General features: G+C 38.7%; 1 protein-coding gene and 1 long non-coding RNA gene across 3 annotated transcripts in view; both read left to right on the plus strand.

The window, feature by feature from the left end:
- Positions 1–10,471: 10,471 nt before the first annotated feature.
- On the plus strand, positions 10,472–14,206 carry LOC135107185 (uncharacterized). The gene is made up of 3 exons (XR_010271642.1): positions 10,472–11,169; positions 11,317–11,434; positions 13,652–14,206. It is a non-coding gene; the product is annotated as an uncharacterized LOC135107185 (long non-coding RNA).
- A 904-nt stretch (positions 14,207–15,110) lies between these two features.
- The window catches only part of LOC135107261 (condensin-2 complex subunit D3-like), a gene marked incomplete at its 3' end in the record, with an annotated part of 131,665 nt that continues 123,523 nt past the window's right edge, over positions 15,111–23,252 (plus strand). For both annotated transcript variants that reach the window (XM_064016921.1, XM_064016923.1), the window contains 1 exon segment: positions 15,111–16,414. In XM_064016921.1, the coding sequence (XP_063872991.1) occupies positions 15,143–16,414 (1,272 nt within the window).

The raw sequence follows: 23,252 nt of genomic DNA on the forward strand, positions 1-23,252 counted from the left end.
GATGATGGAATACCATACCCAGGACTGACAAGAGGAGTAGAGAGAGAGGAAATCATGAAAACTCTTAAAAACAAGTGAAAATAACAAGGCATCTGGGCCAGATAAGATCCCAGTGGAGGCTTGGAGGGTCATGGGAGATGAAGGAATAGATTTTCTGTGGAAGTTGATGTTTCCAGATAGAGGAGCAGGAAGATATTCCAGATGAGTGCAGGGAGAGTGTGTTGGTACCTATCTTCAAGGAGAAGGATGTTCAAGAGTGTGTAAACTATCGGGGAATTAAATTACTATCATATATGATGAAGATCTGGGAAAGGATAATGGACAAGAGATTGAGGTTGGAGGTTGAGGTTTCCAGAGGTCAGTTTGGTTTCATGCCCAGAAGAGGAACAACAAGCCCGATATTTATATTGAGACAAAAGGTTGAAAAGTACAAAGAAAAACAGAAGACCTGGAGAAGGCCTATGACAGAATACAAAGGCAGGAGCTGTGGAGATGCCTGAGAGAGAGGAAGGTGCTGGAAAAAGGTGAAGGAAATGTATAGGAGTGTCAAGACATGGGTGAAGAGTGGGACAGACATCAGGACTCTGCATTGAGTCCCTTCCTCTTCAACATTGTGATGGACATGCTAACTAAGGACATACAAGTGGGGACACTGTGGGATATGATGTATGCAGATGATGATGTTTTAGTGGGTGAGTCTAAACAAGGGATAGAGCAAAGACTGGATGAATGGAGGTTAACATTAGAGAGTAGAGGGATGGAGATAAGTAGAACAAAGACAGAATATATGAAGTGTACAAAGAAAGAGCAGAATAGAAGTTAAAATGTCAAGCTGCATGGAGTGGAGCCAAAGAGAATAGATGCCTTCAAGAATCTGGGATCTACCATATCAGTAGATGGCAATGAGGATAAAGAAGTAACTAGAAAGATCCAAGTGGGATGGAGGACCTGGAGGGATATTATGGATTATATTATCAGGATATTATGTGACAGGAAAATGCCAGTGAAATTAAAGGGAAAGATTTACAAAACTGTGGTGAGGTCAGCATTGACATATGAAGCAGAGGCATTACCAGTGAAGAAAGTAAATGAGAAGAGGATGGAAGTAGCAGAAATGAGGATGTTGCACTGGATGTGTGGGGTGATGAGGGAGGACATATTCAACAATACAAGAATCAGAGGAACAGTGAAGGTGGGAGAGATTTCAAAGAAGACACAGGAAGCAAGGCTTAGATGGTATAGACACTTAATGAGAAGGGATGGAGCAAGTGATGAGAAGAGAGTCTTGAATATGGAAGTTGAAGGAAGGAGGAGGAGAGGAAGACCCAAGATTAGAGGGAAAGATTGCATACAAGATGACATGAGAGAGGAGAGACTAGATACCAACATGGCAGGTGACAGAGGGAATTGGGGGTGGCATCAAAAACAGTGACCCTGTATAGAGATGGGGTAATAAGCTGACGACGAAGAACAGGAGATTAAATTCAGTACACATTGTGATATTGATTTATTAGGGTTAGGTTGTGATGATGATATTGATTTGTGTAATGTTGTTCTGTACATACTGTAATGTTTATTTATTGGGGTTAAGTTTGTGATGATAATATTAATTTGCATAATGTTGTTCAGTACACACTGTGATGTTGATTTGTTTGGGTTTGGTTGTGGTAGTAATGTCAATTTGTATAATGTTTATTCTTTAGCTTATATCAAACGTTCATTATGTCAATGATCCTAGGTTGAATGCTGCAAATAAATGGTCCAGCAAACAATGGGTCTTTCATCCTCCTTCAGGCATGACAAAGATGTTGTGAAATGGTGAGGTGAGTGTGATTGATGTCAGAGATATAAAAACATAAAAACTGTAGCAACAGTTCTGAAACTTATTAAGACTGAAGGCCATTGGCAGATGGTTGATGTAGATTTGATAGGCCTACTAAAAGAAAGTCATTTGGGCAACAAGTACAGCCTTATTTTAACAGACTTATGGTCTAATGTATTTCCATTGGCTTCAAAATCTGTTGAACTGGTATGTGATGTATTGCAGAGTATTTTCTATCATTTTGGTCCCCACCGAGAAGATCTTGACTGATCAGGAAAAGGAATTCTGTAATTCTGTAACTGTGGTAACTGATGAAGTAACATATAAAATGAAGGACAATAGAACTTCTCATGCAGCTTTGCATTATTTCTGCTTATTAAAAAAAAAAGATGAAAACTGTATTTTACAGGGACAAGGGAATAATGAAAAATACTTATATACTATCAAAATTTAAGTTATGGTCAGGTCACAATGAAAAATGCTTCAGTACCAAAATGAAAAAAAAAAATGGAAAGCTGTTGCTATCTTTATATGCAGGTAGGTCAAAATAAATGCACCTGTAACCATGAAAAGTGCATTTTTTTTTCACTGCACATGATGTATCATCCAGCTAATTGTTAAAGATTTATAAAATAATAGCACATAATATTAGATGGGATGGCACATCAGCAAAGTGTGGCTTCCACTGAGCCCCTAGGTTGTCAATCTCAGGTACCAGGAAGCCAACAAGGTGAGAGAACCAGGTGAAAGTTGAGATAGCATGCTGCTGAACGTATCATTTTGATACCTACTAAAAGATAAATCTATTTTTCATGTAGCTGTTTGTTTGCCAATTTATCCTAATTTTGTCAACATTATTTATATGAAAGTTCTCAATACAAGGGCAAGGTCATAATGAAAAATGCTTCAGTAGTAAAAAAAAAAAAAAAGGAAAGCTGCTATTTCTATATACAAATAAGTCAAAATGAATGCATCTGTAGCCATGAAATGTGAAAATGTTATTCCATTTTTGGTTAATTCTGCTCTCTGACTAAAACAGGTTAAGTTAAACATGATTAACTGAGATAAAAGCGTCAAATTTATATTAGCAACCAACATATTTAACCACTCAATATTTCACATCACCCAAAGGAAAGAGTGGGAAATTTGTTTTATGCATCTCATGTAATTTATGATACTGAGATATGATGATATTCAGGTGACAATCATCCTTACATGATACCCATTTCAAAACTTTAATTTTGTATACAGATTAAAAAAAAATTATAGGCATCTTCTTCAGTTCTTCTCAAGCACCTTGGAAACAGGCATCTTCCAACACATTCCTTTCATACAGGTCTCCTGGGAACTTCAGAACCTTACAACTACCCTGGGCTGCAAGCTTTCAAAAGGCTTGCGAGAAGTGACGAGAGAAATGGGAGGGCAGCGGGAGGAGAGAAAGACAACCACTCACGGGCAGTGATGCAAACATGTTAGGTGAAAACAAACCAATGTGCATGTATTGTACAAGTCAGTCATGAGTCAAAGCCATTATTAAAACTATGTAGCGTGAATTGTTTCAAATTAAATGAATAGTAACATTTGCTTACAATGAGCTTGAGGCAATCAACCCTTCCAGCAGCATGTGACATTCTGGCAGGGCAGGTAAAGGTGTTTGAATGGCCTTCCTGTTTTGGGCCACAACTTTCATCATATCATTGTGTACTGGTACAATGCCATAATGCAGTGTGATGTCATGACTGATACAACAAATTCCTGCTAAAATTTGCACAGGTGATAAAGTAGGACAGGTCTGAAAAAGCGATACATGGGATAGAATGTTCCCTTAACATGGTGAAATCTGAATAGCGGGGCAAGGGACCTCACTCTCGCCCTTGTGAATAATTTGTCACCTGAACAGCTGCTAGACATGCTACCTGCATAACAGTTTCCCCTTGTTTCATGATTGCTAATAATAGACCATATTTAATTATAATACTTGCAGTCTGTCTAGACAGAATAGGATAATAAATAGGGATACCTAAGAGATGGAATGCACCCAAAACATGGAAATAATGGAAATAATGTAAAAATACCAGCAAAGTGATGCTTTGACATTTCATTTCACAACTGCTGTATGTACAGTACCATGCAGCAAGTTTTACCAGTCATATTTGCCCAACATCAGGTATCATTTTGACCCAGAATGTCAGCCAGGCTATGGCATATTACTATATGCCTCTTTCTCAAATGTAACAACCATTAAACAAGAATAACCAATGTGTCTGCCTGTCTCTTTCCTTTGATCAGAAAAAAAAAAAAAAGCAAAGAATCAGCCCTATATGATTACTTTTATTCAGCTGACAATATTACAAGGCCTGGAAGACCAGCTATTCACTTCTAAATAGCATAAACTTCAAGGAGCAAGTGGCATTCATGTCCCCCATAATCATCACCCTCTCTCCAGCATGCTCTCTTATAATCTTCTTTAAAATTCTATACTTCCTGCTGTTCTTTTTGTGCTTATTCACCCTCAAGAAAAAAAAAAAAAAAACTATCATGAACACCATAATCACCACAAAACTTTCTCACATTCTGCACTCACCTGTGCATTCTATCTTCATTGCCAAGATGTCTTTGCTCATGGCACAGTTTCCTACATCCAACTTTTCTACCTTGAAGTTTCTTTCCTTTCTATGAAGAAAAAATTACTCTTCCTCCTACTCTATCCTTAACTTCCCATTCCTTTCTAATCATCACACATTCACTGCCATCCATTTGCACATCATCTCTCAAGTGTGTTTCAGTCATTTCAACTAGGTAGAAATGCCATTCATTGAGTTCTTTACACATATCCGGAAATTTTCCAGTGTCCCATCTTCTTGTGTTCACACATCCAAACTTCATGCATTTTCTTGCCTGGTGTTCTCTTCCTCGCCTTTCAGCTTCAGTCATTCATCTTGTCTCTTGCACTCCTTTCTCACTACTACTATGTTTCCTCAGTTGTTTTCTCCTAACCCTGTTTGCCGTGTCCTATGCCATTTCCTTATTTTGTGCCCATTCCATAACATTCCATTCAATCCACATTTTGGGAAGGTTTGTGAAGTGTATTGCATCCCTTGCCAATACTCTGTTCCAGTCTATACTCTCTGACAACTGCAGGCCATTGTATTTCCATTCTTCTAGGTTTTCTAGGCATTTCCTATTTAAATTTTTCATTTTCATATTAAATACTCTCCCTTGCCCTCTTCTCATGGGTACATACATGAGGAGAGGCTTCTTTCCTTTCTTCTCCCCTTCATATTTTCATTATCTCGCTTAGGAATCTCTCAGTATTCCACTCACTTACCCTTAACAGACTGTTCCCTCCTCCTTCCACCACCACTTGGTCATTTTCTGCCATCCCTGCCAAACTGTTTTTTAAACATCAGTATATTTTTTTTTCAATATCCACACCACTTTCTGTCTAGTCCATAATCTGATATTATCCCTCAATTAGGAAGTGAATTTCCCTTCCTACTCCCATGAAAATACTATCTCCAAATAGCCAAAGTTTTCTCTTTAATTTTCCACTTGCTTTTAACCTTACTTTTTTTTTTTTTTTTTTTTTTTTGCACTTGTCTCTAAGCATGTATGCCAATTCCTGGCTATGTACATTTTTCCTGGGTTGTGCCCTCACTAACCTGATCTGCATTGTCCTGCTGCTGCTCTGCCTGGCCTACTTCTGTTTCCAACCACTTCATACTCTCTTGCTGTGCACGTGTGGTCCTCTGTTACTTTTATTCCCTTTGGCCTTTGCTTCCTGTCATTGGCAGTCAGCTCTGAGTCATCTTTGCCAGTTTTTCTCACCCCCAGCTGCTAACTCTGTACAGGGGCTTTATCCATCCTTGTATGGAATATGTTTCACATGTATGAGGGTTCCAATCATACCACTGTTTTGGACAGGGTGGAATCAAAAGCTTTTCATCTTATTATCTTCTCTCCTCTAATTGGCTGTCTTCAGCCTCTTTCTCGGTCGGTCCCAAAATGTTGCATCTCTTGCTATCTTCTATGGCTATTTTCATGCCAACTGCTCTTTTGATCTTGGTAACTGCCTACCTCCCTTTCTCCTGCAGCCTTGCTGTACAAGACTTTCTTCTTTCTCTCACCCATATTATGTCCACCTCTTTAATGCAAGAATTAACCAGTATTCTCAGTCATTCTTCCCTTTCTCTGGTAAATTCTGGAACTCCCTGCCTGCTTCTGCATTTCCTCCTTTCTATGATTAACTCTTTCAAGAGGGAGATTCCAAGATACTATCCTGCAATTTTGACAACCACTTTCAACTCAGTGGTTCCTTTTTTATTGCAATTTTGTTGCCCTTGGCCAGTGCCTTTCCTACATAAAAAAAAATCTAACCTTACCTAACCTAACCATGGGGGGCAAAGTCCCCTCCTCAACCCTCTCTCCCTTAAGGTCATTAACCTATCATTACCTAAATTAACCTACTAAGGACAAAGCCAGGGGCTTTGTCCTCACCAGACCCCCCCATTTAAGGATTCTAACCTAGCCTAACTTTACATTACCTAACCTAACCAAACCTAACATTACCTAACCTAACCAAACCTAACATTAACTTAACTTTAACTGGGGATTTGGCTCCCTGCTGCATTCGAATTAGTGGCACTATGTGCACTACAAATGTGTCATGCATAAAGCTTTATATGATTAAATATTGTAACAAAAGTCCCCCCCTTTTCTCCCATACCTCACTTCTGCATGGCTCTTTACCAGGCTTCACTCTGCACCAACCAGCCAAGGCCATAGAAGAACTGGGAGAGGGGAGAGGGCTCTCACCAACATTAACTTTCCCAAAACCACATGGAGGCCTGGGGAAAGAATTTCACTGGGTCCCTGTGGCCTGTCTACAAGGGGGGAGAAGCATATTGCTCATCTTGATGGATCTCTGATTGCTGTCACAGGCATGGGGGGGAAGGAGAGAAATATGCAGACTCTTGCTAGGCATGCTTTTTATTTACCAAACTGCATAGACATGGCTTACAGTACTTGACTAAACATTGGCATGCCACAGCAACTCCTTACACACTCACTATCCTGGCACTCAATCTCATGGCAGGGTAGAAAAGGCACAATGGCGCAGGGAAGGTTTGTCACGGAGTGCAGTGACACTCCAACTGTCATTACAGTGAAGTTGCAACTCCCGTCTTTGGTGATAGTCTTCTTTCACCACTGCCCCAGCTCTTCTCTTGTCCACCCACATCCATGTACAGACATACATGCACACACATACACAGAGGGGGGTATATACATAACACTATCCCCCTATAAATAAAGTCATCCCAACTATTACACATACATTAGCTAATACACAACATTACATGATATACAAAACAAATTTCATAAAATCAGAACACATTCATCCATCCAATGAGGCTTCTGCCTGGTTCTTCCAGGTTTGTCAATCTCCCCAGTCCCCAGTGTCACTTTCACTGGCAGGGTTATTTGCAATGTCACTGCCACTCATCTCATTTGGCTTGTGTCTTGTGTCTTTCACAGCTGTTTTTCTTTGTGCTCCCCAAGAGAAGGTACTGCTTCCCATGTACTCCACCAGCAGTTGGTGTGCCACCTTTAACTGTCTATGGGTACCAATGGGGACAAGGTGGTAGGTGATGTTGGAGAGGGCTTCCAGTACCTCATACAGCCCATCCCAGGAACTCTGGAGCTTAGGAGACAGATCATGCACCATGCAGTGGTTGAACAACCACACCCTGTCACTGGGCATGTATGTAACCTCTTGAACATGCTGACAGCACTGCTGGTACATTGCATGGCCTGCCAATTTCAAACGCCTGCTCCCCATCACCTCACATCATCCAGCCACTGCTGTTTCCTAGTCCCCCTTGACCCCAAGGTGTAACTCTTCCTAGGATGGCGATGCATTGGGGGTGATCAGGTGGGAATTCTCTCTCGCCTGCCAACAGTGCATCCCTTCAGCTGTCTGACAAGTCACATAGCTCCACTGCTCACTCTCCTCACTCTGAGTGTCACCTCTGAGGATCAAGGGCACCTCCTCACCATGTAGCCTCAACTTCTCCTCTCAGAGATCTGCACACTTCTACTTACATGAGGAAGTCAATCTCCAGCAAGTACGGGTCTTCAAGGATGGCAATGAAGACAGTCATACACTCCATCATGCCTCCCACACTGATGTTCACCATCACGGGGCTCTGCAGGGCTACACACTTCCCGGTGATGCCACACAGCCACTGTGCAATCTCTGGCACACCGCACACCTCCACCAAGTCCTTCCTCATGAACGTCTTCTTGGAGCCCATGTCCACCAAGAGCTGAGCAGGATGCCCATTCACCATGTCCACCATTTGCACTGCTGTGAGTCAGCAACTTACTTCTGGTGGGGCTGTGCAACATCCAGATAAGGCATCACCCTTATGCCCAGCACGGACGTGTTTCCTACTTCCACCACCCTCTTGGGATGTTGCCAATCCCTCGAGTGGTGTCCCATCTGGCCACAGCTCCAGCAACAGGGCTTGAAGAATACATAACTGGTATCCTCCAATGAGTGTGACCTTCACCAGGACTTTCACTACCTAGCCCCATATGCTGGTGATGAGCTGCAGGGCTCGTTCTTCCGTGCTCCACTTTTGAACTCAGCCAGCATCTCAAACTGAGCCTGGTAAGCCTCCCAGGGAACCTTCCTGTCAAACTGCTGGCTTCCTCCAACTGTGGCCAGTCCATGGAGAAGAAGGTGGTGACCCACGGCTCTTGCCGTCCCCTTCTTCACTGCTGGGAGGCGAGGGAGGGTGAAGGAAGGTGGAGAAACCACCCAGAGTGGGAACAGAGCACATGGCCTACACAGGCTCCCACATGTCCTCATGATTTCCTGCCAATTATTCCCAGGTGATGCGCCCCTCCTTTACCTCTTCATTTCAAAGTCTCCTGCAGTTTCTCCGTGACACAGGCATAGCACTTGTTGACAGTCTCCTGCAGTTTCTCTGTGGCACAGCTCTTGTCAGTATACTGCTGGCCCCGGCCTTGCATCATCTGCATCTCACCGTGTAGGGCGAGTCTTGCAACCTTCACCATCTTCTGTGTCTGTAGTACTTGGTGTGCCATCTGCTGTGCCAGCTGTAATAGCTGCTGTACTATGAGAATCAGCATATGTGGCTTTTCCTCCAGGGTGGGGGTAAAGCAGCCCCACCAACATTTGGCACTGCGAGTCCTCTCCTGCGCTTCCCGCCAGGCCATCCGCCATCTTGTTCTTGTCTGTGTCCCTGACTAAACAAGGTATAGGACACTATACCAACTCCTGACACCACTGTTATGAAAGCCCCTCCTTTCCTCCATATTTCACTTCTGCACCACTCTTCGTCGGGCCTCACTCTGCACCAGCCAGCCGAGGGCACAGGAAACCTGGAAGAGGGGAGAGGGCTCTCGTCAACACCTACCTTTCCAAACCACATGGAGACCTAATGAAAGGATTTCACTGGGTCCCTGAAGCATATTGCCCAGCTTGACGGGGATCTCTCACTGCTGTCAAAGGTATGAGGAAGGAAAGAGATATGCAGACTCTTGCTAGAAAAGCTATTTACCAAATTACACAGACACGGTTTACATTACCAGACTAAATGCTGGCACGCCAAAGCAACTCATCACACACGCACTGTCTTGGCACTCAGTTTCATAACAGGGTAGAGAAGACACTCCTAACAGCACAATGACACAGAGCAGGTTCGTCACTGAGTGCGATGAATGCAATTCCCACCTTGGGTGACACTTTTCTTTTGCCACCCCACCTGGCTCTTCCCTCGCTCATACACACCCCCGCACAGACATACATACAGACTTACACACACATACACACAGGCATATATATATATATATATATATATATATATATATATATATATATATATATATATATATATATATATATATATATATATATATATATATACACACACACACATCCCCGCACAGACATACATACAGACTTACACACACATACACACAGGCATATATATATATATATATATATATATATATATATATATATATATATATATATATATATATATATATATATATACACACACCCCCGCACAGACATACATACAGACTTACACACACATACACACAGGCATATATATATATATATATATATATATATATATATATATATATATATATATATATATATATATATATATATATATATATATATATATATATATATATATATATACACACACCCCCGCACAGACATACATACAGAGTTACGCACACATACACACAGGCTTATATATATATATATATATATATATATATATATATATATATATATATATATATATATATATATATATATATATATATATATATATATATATATATATACACACACACCCCCGCACAGACATACATACAGACTTACACACACATACACACAGGCATATATATATATATATATATATATATATATATATATATATATATATATATATATATATATATATATATATATATATATATATATATATATATATATATACGTAACAATAATAATATGACAATCAATTTGCATCCAGTGCAACAAAAATATCAACCAGTAATACAGTGGTGAATAAAATACCTGCCACGGAACTAGTTACTCTGGAGACGTAATGCAGTTACAGTACCCACATACCAGCACACTCTCGCAGTACCGAGAGGATGAGCAAGGAAATCAAGATAAATTTTGAAAATTCGTTTGTGAGTTGTTTGTTATTTGCATCACATGGTGTAACCATTAGAAATGCTCCAAATGATGTGATCTACAACTTGAGCATGATATTAAGTATTGTGTTAAACTGCACTAGAACCAAATATTTAAATTTATCAAAATTTTGAAAAATAGATGCAGAATTGGTTTGTTTACATTGTCACTGAGGAAGCCAGCAGCCCAGCATGTGTTTAGTAAAAGGCATCATGAGCGCCAAAGCCTTCAAGGCTATATAGACCAAGAACGAGTCCACAATGACTTCTTTTGCTTTTTCGGTTAATCTGGAAGTGACATCTGTGTAACATACAAGCACAAAACTCACATGTGATGTAGAAGTCTCGGTGACCTTGCCATAAACAATAAAAAGAAAAAAAAAAATTGGGGGGGACACTTGTCTAGTATGGCTGTAATAGCACTTGAGAGTGTGGCGAAATTCGACATTTTTAAGCCTAGCGAGCAATGCACCAGTCAAGAGTAAACATTTAAATGATTTTATATTATTTATAACTGGGATTTGTGGGTATCTATAGAACTGATCACTCTAATCATAAGCTGCCATTCATGAGACCACCAATTACGACTTTCCATGGTAGGTTGTTATACTTTTCATTTGTTTTAGAGACATGTAAGGCGTTCTGATAGAGGGTCAATGTCATTTGTTGATATGTTGTTGAAAGTGTTGAAAGTCACTATGTTGGATATTTAGCGAAAGCAATGTTTAAGATGCGATTTGCAGATGTAAAGAAGAGGTTACATACATTCATTAAAGAAGCTGCCAAACTCTACCCACCTCCATCGCCCTGAGAATCGATCTACACACCACGTCGCTTCACTAACATCAGTAGCTCACACCGGTAAGGCATAATAATATGATTTTTGAAGTCCCTTGTTAGGTTAGGTTATGCCAGGCTAGGCTAGGTTAAGTTATGCTAGGTTAAGTTAGGTTATGCTAGGTTAGGTTAACGTCCTAGAGGGGTCCAGGCTAGGTTAGGTTAGGAAAATTCGAAATATTAAGGGAAATTTCCTTAGATTTCTGAACGCCCATATTTCTCTTAATTTTCATCCCCTACCCTCCCAAAACCCCTGACTCCCTACAGGCCACAAGCTTGATTGAGGGGTTAGGGGTGGTTAGGGGGAACGGGGGAGACACATAAAGAAATACCGCTTTTTCTTCAAGCACAGCAAAATCGCAACTATAGCAACCAGCTCGAAGGAGGAGGGCTTCATCTTGAATGTTTATTTTTTCTTATGTAACGGGCCAGCGGGCCAATGGCTGCTCTCGACCGTGTGAATGCTTTCGGTTGAAACCTGCTGGCTGCTCCGGGTGGCTGGAACCAGCCAGGTGGAAAAGCAGCCACGTGTAAGCCTTTAATCATCCTTTTCTTCATCTCTACACAGTTCCAGCAGCAGTACCATCAATTCCCTTCCTCTCTTTTCCACTCTTTCATTTCTATTATGCCCTAACTCAGAATCATTTGCATCATCTGTCTCTCTCATGCCTCTCACTCCAGCCCCACATGCTCTGCCGTCTCATCCTCTCTCGTGTCACACATCTGGTACACATTGCTGCGGGGCTCAGACCATTTGTAATACCTTGTATTAACATTCATATAATGTGCCCTAACTTAGAAGAGATCACCAGGCAGGCTTCCATCATGACATCTTTCATACATCGGGGCCTCTTTCTCCTTGTACCATTCCAGAGTACTCTCATTCCATCTCATTCTTCCATTCATTCAGTCCCGCACACTGCACTTTTCTATCTATTTTACTCTTACAGTTTCTCACACCCCATTCAGTTCCCACTCTGCCTCCTCTCGTCACTACCTGTTCACGCTCATTTTGATTTTTCCCAGCCATTGTCATCCCCCACACATTTTGTAACACTGCCATTCTCATGCACCTCTTTCTTCAGTTTGCTTCCACTTTCATTCCACAGGTACACCTTTCTTGCTATTCTTGCATCATCCATTCTCTTAAACAGACTAATCTTGTATATAGTCTTTCCCTAAACATGCTCCATCGCATATCACCTAGCTCTCAAAGCATCTACTGTTGTGTACCCAGGTGCATTCAGTGCCATCCTATAAATTATAGCTACTGCTCTATTTTACCCCACTTCTAACTTATCAATTTCACTTTCATTCTGTACAATCACATCCATACCATACATTATACCTGGCACAGCTACACTCTTCCATACTTCTCTCAGCACGTCATACGAGTACTTTTATACTTCCTTTCATTCTTACCGCGCTTCCTTATCAACATACCCACTGGATTACCATGCTTAGCTTTTCATTCTTTGCCTTTTCAGACCCATTCGGACTTATCCACATCCCGAAGTATTTGTATTCTTGTGCCTGTTTCAACTCATTCTCTCCAGCTCTTCATACCACATTAATTTTATCCTCCGATGACGTATTCACCTTCACCTACTATCTTGCTTTTCTCACTGCACCGGTGTTTTCTATATCCATCTACAACATCCAGCAGTTTTTTGAGCTCATTTGCCGATTCACTCATAACCACTACATCATCAGCATAGCAGAGCACGCATATCTTATTATCTTCCACACTTACTCCTGCGTTCCATTATTGTTCCTACCATGGAAACAGTAAGGAGAGTGGACGTAAAAAATTCGATTTTTTCGACCCAGACCTCAATATTGAGTTTTTAACAGCATAGTCACCTCTGAAGTGTCTGCTTTCTTCTGTGAAAACGGGAAACTGATAATATCATTCTTTCTATGTTTAAATCGCCTTTGTTTAGTCATTTAAAGGGATTTAAATGCCCCGCCCCACGTGTCTTTTAGAAACTCGTTACTTTAAAGCTTTTTTTTTTTTTTTTTTTCTTTACCATATTTGTGAACGTCCATCTGGCATCACTGCTATAGAGGAGCGGGAGGGGCAGCTCTGAACCACCACGTCGTGACAGTCTGACAGGTCCAATTAAGGATTCTACATAAGTTTATACATTCCTTGGGTTCAACTATCTTAGTGTCTGCCAAGACGTTAAACCTGTTTAACACCTCACCCCATTTTTCTTGGCTTTTTTTGCTCATTCACAGGTTTGGAAGCAATGGGTCATCATTCAGAAGCTAAGCTAGCATGACTTGAGGCAGTAAAGAGAAAAGAAAGGAATACCAGTCACCAGCCTATGCACTCGTGTCACTAGCTCACGCTCTCTTTTCTAGCCTGCCCAACCTCACACCTCACCCCTTTATCCTCTTCCCTCTGCCTCTCAAGAACCACCACCACCACCGCAACTCATTGCTGAGTCCTACCAAGCAACACAGCAGGATATACGAATCCAGCTATTCCAGGAAAAAAAAAAAAAGAAATCCACTCCCCTTCGAAGATTATGGGAAATACGAGGCTGGAAAGCCTAGTATCCAAGATATGCTACAAATGCTTCAGGGAGAAGAAAACTGAGGCAAAAAACAACTTTGACAGCATTATCACCATCACTTTTGTCATGCCCTCTGATAATCTCACCTGCTAGTGAGTATCCTATCAAACAGGAGGGAACCAGGTACCTGAACATAATAATAAATACTAGTTTACTTTTGGTTGTCATTTTTCTTCTATTATTTGTATAATTTTACTGAAAAAAAGCCAACATACGCAATGGTACTTCTCAGAAGGAAACGGCTCGTATCTCAAAACTTGTATTTTTGAACATGATAATAAACACTAGTTTACTTTTGGTTGTCATTTTTCTTCTATTATTTGTATAATTTTACTGAAAAAAACAACAACATACGCAATGGTACTTCTCAGAAGAAAACGGCTCGTATCTTGTATTTTCCACATTTCAAGCGCAATTTCTCTGTTGACTTACAAGATAATACAGAAGTAAAGCTATCTTTGGAAAGAGGAAAGAAAGGCAATTTTTTTCTCCAAAAGCAGATTTACAAAAAAAAGTTGTTTATATTGTGGTGGATTTTTTTTTTTTTGTTTCTATCTTATTTCCATATCAAATATGTTATTGAAAATCCATTTTTTTGGGTGAAATGAAGATAAATGTATGTGTATGATTTTCGAAACAGTTGGTTGGAAAACAATTAAGAAATTCAAGCGATTTTCTTACATTTTCAGTGTCGAATAAATTTTTCTCCGAAACCAGTGGGCGAATCTCAATGAAAATTGGGGATTTTATATTTTACATACATGCACATGCACACTAAAAATCATGTGTATCGGAAAACATGCACATGCACACTAAAAATCATGTGTATCGGAAAAAAAAAATGTCATCTCTAATAGTAACAAGCGTCCACTCTCCTTAAACATTCTTGGTTCCAGAAGTCAACCTTATAAATATTTTGTTTTTGTAAGGCACGCCATAATATGTAATATTTTTGTGAAAAACACTCGAATGCGAGTTTTCTGCAGTCCCAGACAACGTATCAGGGATTAAAATTTCTGTCGGTATGTAGGGGCAAAACCGGTACTGCGAACGCTCGCATCCCATGTCCCTAGTAGTAGTAACTCCAAGATCAAGATCACCGTCGCGCCCAAATTCCAAAATTCAAACGCGAGCACTAATAACAACAAAGATGGCAGACGCGGCGGGAAAAATGCAGCAAGTCTTGGAATTATTATCGAAATTCTCACTTAATTCACTGGACAGTGAGTGGACAAAGAGTGTGATCGATGCGGACTTTACAGAAGTGGGGGATCTGCCTTCAAACTTTGAGGAGCATCATTTCAGCACTAACTTGAGTGGCTTATTTAGTGCAGTGAACAATTCTTTTCGACATTGGGTTGACCTCCTGCCCAATTTAACGGATGATAATCACAGGATGTCTAACTCCACCTTGACAACTGAAGATGACGACGACAGATTACACACCAGGTTTTGGACAGAATTGTCTGATGACTTGAAGAAGCTGATGACGCTACTGTTTTACTATTGTTACAGAGGACAACGGTACGACGCCCGAGAGGCAGAACGGGAGTTTGGTATTCAGGCGGCTAGCCTCTATTTCCTGGTGCTGTGTGTTCCCGGCAGCAATGCCTTCAGGGTCTTCCATCCTGTCATGTATCGGAAGTGTATGGAAACAATGCGCCTTGCTACCAAATTGCAAGTTGGTGCTGCCAGCCCAAAGAAAGGCCGCCATAGCACCACTGCCCGGGCCAGTCAGCGCAGACACCAGGAAGACCAGATGAACACAGAGGCTGAGGAGGAGGAAGAGAGTGAGGCAACAATGCTGACTCCAAGTGAAGCAACCAAATTGGTACGCTCCCTCAACGTCCTCCTTCATGATTTCCTGCGACTGACAGTGAGATTCTCTTTAAAGCATTCCCCAGAATCCCTTGATGAGACCATCAGTATTCTGATTGAGGTATCGTGTTCTGAGACCAACAATGCTGCGGGGATATTTGTGGAGCGTCATGGCCCTGCTACTACCACTGCCCTTGCCTACAATTCATATTGTTCTCTACAATCTCTTTGTTGCACCATACATGGTCAGAAAAAGAAGATAGTTCTGCTCATCATGAAGCACATCCTCCATAACATCCTCATGGTTCCCCGTGGCCTCTCAGACCTCTCGGGGCGCTCCCTTAATGTCATCCGAGAACACTCACAGATCTTTGTTAAGTATATTCTGATGCAGGTTAAGGAGGAAGCCTATGATGGGGTCTACATCCTCATCCAACACCTGTGCCTCCAGGTGCCTGATAAGGCTGAATTCCGGCAGAAGGCAGCCCAGTCAGTGGTGGAAATTCTGCGTTTCTTACCAACCCATCTATATGTGCGCCTCATCAAGTGGTTCTTCAAGTTTTCCCACAATGAGAAGGCAGGACACCGGCTCTTCATGCTTGAGGTAATGCTTAGCTTTGCCATGGTTAGACTGAATCTTGTAAAGTTTAGATTCTTTATTACATTCAATGTTTACTTCTGTTATGTGTGAAACTTAAATTCTGACTTAAAGAGCTTTCTTGGATGTGCTTTAAGTGAATTTTACTAATACGACAATTAGTATTTTATAATTTTCATCTCTTAGGTCAGGTGAACTGAGAGATCATTTTACTGCTTGAATTTAGACAATCAACATTGGGTATATTTGTAGTTTCATACAGCACTGCTTGAATGTATATGTAGTTATCTCCATGTCTTTGATCTTAATAGATATTGTATTTCTAGTTCAAGCTTTACTCACCAACAATCAGTAACAACAAAATCACTTTGAAGGTCATCCACTAAGACTTTTGCTTCTCACTATACAGCATAGACAAATACAATATTATATTGTTTATTGAAAGGATTTGTGGGCTGAGTTTGATCAGTGTAGTCCAAAAGTGCTGACACAAGTGAGTTTAAAAAATTGAAAAATGAATATATTTTCATTCACTAGCTGAAATAAATTTCCTTTTATAATTCTAAATACACATAATGTAATTTAAGAATATATTTTAGAAGTTTAAGGGAATAGTTATTGTGATACATGGCAACAGTGAGTCATCACCAGATGCCTTTTAGTTTGTTAACAGAAACACAGAAATTGGTTGTGTAACATTTGAGATGGTGCTTCTAATGGTCTTCTCAATCCTGTCAATCCAGATGGCTTAATTGGGTTTCATGACAATTTCTGCCATACAAGATTGAGTTGCAGAGGCAGGCTGTCAGTAGTGTTAGTCCAGTATGTTCCCAGACTAGAGGTGGTGATGATGGTAACTGTTTAAGGTGATACTCTTAACTCATAAATTATAAATCTAGATATCTTGATTCAAAGTATTTTCTTGTGAGGATAATATGCAGATAGCCTTAGCTATATTATATATTATATATATCAACTTCTTTTACCTTTTTTGTTTTTGCTTTAACAAGTTTCCAGAAGTTGATATTTATTGGATGATATTCTACAATCTTTAATTCTGCTTCACATGTAAGTATTAACCTTGGAAAAAGAGGCTAAGGTGGTGGTAAACAGAATACCACACTGGTGTCATGATTTTTGTAAGAAAGATGGAAATCAGTGGCAAAATAGGTTTTTTTTTATTGCATTTTTAAAGTTCATGTATATATATATATATATATATATATATATATATATATATATATATATATATATATATATATATATATATATATATATATATATATATATATAATTTTTTTTTCAGGAGAGTCACTGATATATTAAATAAGGGATTAATGCAGGGGTTTGTAACCCTAGGCACATATGCCAAACTTGGCATGCAGAGTGCTTGACTATGGCATGCCATGTCATTTGAAGGAAAGAAAAAGGAAAAAACAATTAATGAGAGATACATAAAGTTTGTGTATGTACTGAAATTCCTTGCTTTTATTAGGGTTTTAATTTTTGTATGACTACCTAATTTTTACACATTATAGTACATTGAATTAAAGCAAAAATGTTCCATACTCATGATGAGTATGTATGAGAGATATTGGTACCAGCTGCTGGTAATGCCTCAGTCAGCTGCTGTCTTGGTGATGATTTAGCTGGAGTGATTTATGCTCTTTTGAGTTATTGTTACTATGGCTACTGTACAAAAAGTCAGCTTGGTATCCAAATGTCTCAGTCATCATAGACAAATAACTTTTAGATTTATGCAGGAGAATGATTGAGTTGTGTGTACTTTATGTGAGAAGATTATGTGGTGCACATTGAGTATTAATAGACACTTTGAAACAAAAACATGAATTTGCAAGGAATAAATGCCACAATAGAATATTATATTTATATTATGCATATAGATGAAAATGTTCTGTAATTGCAATGGTCACCGTAAGTGGGCATTATTGCAATAATTATTTTTTTCACATCAATTCATTGTGTGGTATTGCCAATACTTTCGGTTCCAAACTAGTGATAATTGATAATTTTAGTTTTTGGAACATGAGCATGTTGACATTTTATTTTCAAAATCAAATGTAGTTATTTTACTTAAAACAGTACTTTTCATTAGTGAAGAGACAGGATAAGCATTGAATTTGAAGTTTTCTAAGATTTTTCTTAGTTTTCTTAGATAAAGATAAAAATAATGATTTGGATTTATCTGTTTCTTTATTTAAAATATTGTTGTTATCGCTAGTATCAGAATTTTAGATTTATTAATTTATCAGTTATCAGGCGATGAATTTATTGCCAGTTATCGATTGTTAGTTATCACCAATAAAGTTATTGTTTTTTATTTATCGGTTATGAAGAAAATTTATTTTGCTATCGTGCCCAGCTATGATGTTCATTGCTTAGAGAATAATTATGATTTTAATTTTCATACACTAAAGTAGTGAAAAAGATATCACATCTAGGATGCAAGATAGTAAAAAAAATGGCATTAGTAATAAAGCATAATTATGTTAAAAAATTGGTGACCTCTTAATTAGTGTGTATGTAAAGTCTGCCATCTTAATCACCACTGGCAGTTGGTGGACTAGCAGTACAGGAAAATCATGATTTACAAACAATTGGTTCATGGGCATTCAGAGTTATGAATATATGTAGAATGATTTTGTTCTTTGTAAGTGTAGGAATCACATTAAGGAGTAAAAAAATAGGAAGAACATTGCTCAACTAATATTGCTAGATGCATGAAATGGGGGAAAAAAAAAAATCTGCAGTTGATCCTAGTTTATGAAAGTTGAGTTTTATCATTAGTTTTGGTTACAGAATTATGTAACTTACTCATAAATCAAAATTGTTGAAAGAAATATTAGTAGGTAGATGCATGAGATGGAAAAAGTAAGAAAAAATCTGTAGTTGATCCCTGTTTAATTTAAGTCAGTTTATCATTTTCTTTTTATGGAATTGTATTACTCATTCATAAATTGCAATTCACATGTACTTATACTGAAAATATTTGCATGTAAATATGAACTAGGAGCATTATGCTCTGAGGTTCTCAAGGTGCCTTTTCCTAAAGGCAGCCATGGCCCTGCCTTTCTGCTCAGTGAGGTTTTTGGGTAAGGCACCTTTGGATATTTTGAGTATGTGGCTTCTGGGCCTTGGAAATTGGAACAAGGGCTTGAGACATTTGTAACATTTTCTCCACAGCTCTTTATCACTAGATTTAAGGATCCTGCATATGGATGAGGAAGCATGAAAACATAATTCCATCATGCTGACTATGCAAAGTACTCTCTCTCTCTCTCTCTCTCTCTCTCTCTCTCTCTCTCTCTCTCTCTCTCTCTCTCTCTCTCTCTCTCTCTCTCTCTCTCTCTCTCTCTCTCTCTCTCTCTCTCTCTCTCTCTCTATATATATATATATATATATATATGAACACACACACACACACACACGCACACACACAGTGGAACCTCGGTTTTCGAACTTAATTTGTTGCCAAATGCCATTTGAAATCCAAAATGTTCGAAAACTGAAAGGATTTACCCATAGTAATCAGTATAAAATGGATTAATCCATTTTCAGACACCTGTCCACCATGTCTTAGCTGGTAATGACCGATGGTCCCATTGCTAAGGTGGCCGCTCCGCAACATCTCCAGCTTAGAAATTTTTTATCCAGAAAGGATGTATTGAATGAACTTAGTAACAGAACTCATCAAAAGATATTGTTTAGACCATGCAGGCATTCTCTTTGTCACCGATTAAGTGAGGGAAGCTTTACAGTGTGACATAGAGAGGACCAATCCATTCACCATCAAAATTAAGGTGGTCATAACACTTAGACATCTTGCTGCTGGGAGAACCTGCTTAGAAAATGCATTTGTGCAGTAGTGATGGCATTGTGGCTTGGGATTACTAAGATTGGTTATTTCTAAGACTGAATTACTGTCTGTCTCTCTCCTCCAAATATATTAAAACAAAGGAAATTATTATAGAAACTATAGATTAATAATTAGTGGCAGCTTTTGCTATGTCTTGTTGTATTTGAAATTAAGTAACTTAAAAAAAAAAAAAAAAAAAAATATATATATATATATATATATATATATATATATATATATATATATATATATATATATATATATATATATATATATATATATATATATATATATATATATATATATATATATATATATATATCTATATCTGTCTATCTATCTATCTATCTATCTATCTATCTATATATATATATATATATATATATATATATATATATATATATATATATATATATATATATATATATATATATATATATATAGCTTAGGATTGTTGTTATTTGTGAAAGTGTCAACTAACATGGAATTGTTTATTGTTGTCACTGGACCTGGATCCTGTGATTTGGCTGGGATTTTGTCCATGGATCCTTAGATGTGTCTGAAATGGGCAGCTCTGCTCTGGACCAGCATGCATTGGTTGCCCATCACTGGGTGATACAGACATTGAGAATACATAATATCAGAGATGGGATCAAATACAGATAACCAAATACCTACAAATACAAATATGAATTTTTCAACTAAATTTTATTAGTTACAAATACATATTTCAAGCTTCTGAATCACCAAATATGAGGCTTCAAATACTATAGCGTACATTTCACATTTGTAAATACTGTACTGAATTTCATTCATGCTAATTACAAAAAAATCCTTCCCGTGATGTTTAATTATGTAGGAACTCCATAAGTCAAATGTTGATACTTAGTTATGTACTTTTACAGGCTTAAAATTTCAGTATTACTTTCATTTTCATCAATGTAACAATCCTTTTCTAACTCTGGAAAGAAGAAAAATTTTACTGTTTCATATGTTATTTTAATAGAGAAAATTACAATTCTTAATGTTTTATCATTTCACATTACTTCTTATCTTGATCCACAGTTTACTCTTCAGAGTGATCAGATATGAAAGTTTTTCTTTTCAAGGTATAAATATGAAAAAAAAGGAAAAATAATTGTAAAATAATTTAAAATTAGTCATAATTATAATTGAAATTAAATGGGCATTTCCAAATGTTGTTGTTAGTTAGTATTTATAGCTTTTTAAACAATTTTGCTTTCTGTATTGTTTATAATGTTAAATGTTTTGTGACTATGAAGCAAATAGCAAACAAAGTTCAAGTACTAATACAAACATACACCTTTTAAATGTAGGTGATGGTATTTGCCACTTACAATTGCATTTATGTACAATAAGATATTTATTACTAGATTTAACCATAAAAAAAAAGTGCACAAGTGGAATATAAAGCACCCTTCAAAAAAAAAAAAAAATGCAGCACTTACAGCCACATTTCTATGATCACTGGTCCAGAACAGCAGCTTGATAATTTTGATGTGCAGTGTGTCTAATCAACATAGTCAAGAGAAACAGTGCCAGCCCAGCAAAAAAAAAGGCTCAGCTTAGCAATATCAATGACTAGACATACTATAAGCTAAGTAACTTGTAAAGTTTGAGTTCTTTGCTTAGAGAGCAGCAATGTTTCATTGTTTCAAACAAATTATTATTTTTTTTTATGTAGGAAGGACACTGGCCAAGGGCAACAAAAATCTAATAAAAAAAAATGTCCACTGAAATGCCAGTCCCATAAAAGGGTCAAAGCAGTGGTCAGAAATTGATGAATAAGTGTCTTGAAACCTTCCTCTTGAAGGAATTCAAGTCATAGGAAGGTGGAAATACAGAAGCAGGCAGGGAGTTCCAGAGTTTACCAGAGAAAGGGATGAATGGTTGAGAATACTGGTTAACTCTTGCGTTAGAGAGGTGGACAGAATAGGGGTGAAAGAAGAAAGTCTTGTGCAGCGAGGCCGCGGAAGGAGCGGAGGCATGCAGTTAGCAAGATCAGAAGAGCAGTTAGCATGAAAATAGCGGTAGAAGACAGATAGATATGCAACATTGCGGCGGTGAGAGAGAGGCTGAAGACAGTCAGTTAGAGGAGAGGAGTTGATGAGACAAAAAGCTTTTGATTCCACCCTGTCTAGAAGAGGAGTATGAGTGGAACCCCCCCAGACGTGAAGCATACTCCATACATGGACGGATAAGGCCCTTGTACAGAGTTAGCAGCTGCGGGGGTGAGAAAAACTGGCGGAGACATCTCAGAACACCTAACTTCATAGAAGCTGTTTTAGCTAGAGATGAGATGTGAAGTTTCCAGTTCAGATTATAAGTAAAGGACAGACCGAGGATGTTCAGTGTAGAAGACGGGGACAGTTGAGTGTCATTGAAGAAGAGGGGATAGTTGTCTGGAAGGTTGTGTCGAGTTGATAGATGGAGGAATTGAGTTTTTGAGGCATTGAACAATACCAAGTTTGCTCTGCCGCAATCAGAAATTTTAAAAAGATCAGAAGTCAAGCGTTCTGTGGCTTCCCTGCCTGATATGTTTACCTCCTGAAGGGTTGGACGTCTATGAAAAGACGTGGAAAAGTGCAGGGTGCTATCATCATCGTAGGAGTGGATAGAACAAGAAGTTTGGTTTAGAAGATCATTAATGAATAATAAGAAGAGAGTGGGTGACAGGACAGAACCCTGAGGAACACCACTGTTAATAGATTTAGAAGAACAGTGACCGTCTACCACAGCAGCAATAGAATGGTCAGAAAGGAAACTTGAGATGAAGTTACAGAGAGAAGGATAGAAACTGTAGGAGGGTAGTTTGGAAATCAAAGCTTTGTGCCAGACTCTATCAAAAGCTTTTGATATGTCCAAGGCAACAGCAAAAGTTTCACCAAAATAATCTAAAAGAGGATGACCAAGACTCAGTAAGGAAAGCCAGAAGATCACCAGTAG

Source organism: Scylla paramamosain, chromosome 15 (genome assembly GCF_035594125.1).
Source record: "Scylla paramamosain isolate STU-SP2022 chromosome 15, ASM3559412v1, whole genome shotgun sequence".
Classification (NCBI taxonomy): domain Eukaryota; kingdom Metazoa; phylum Arthropoda; class Malacostraca; order Decapoda; family Portunidae; genus Scylla; species Scylla paramamosain.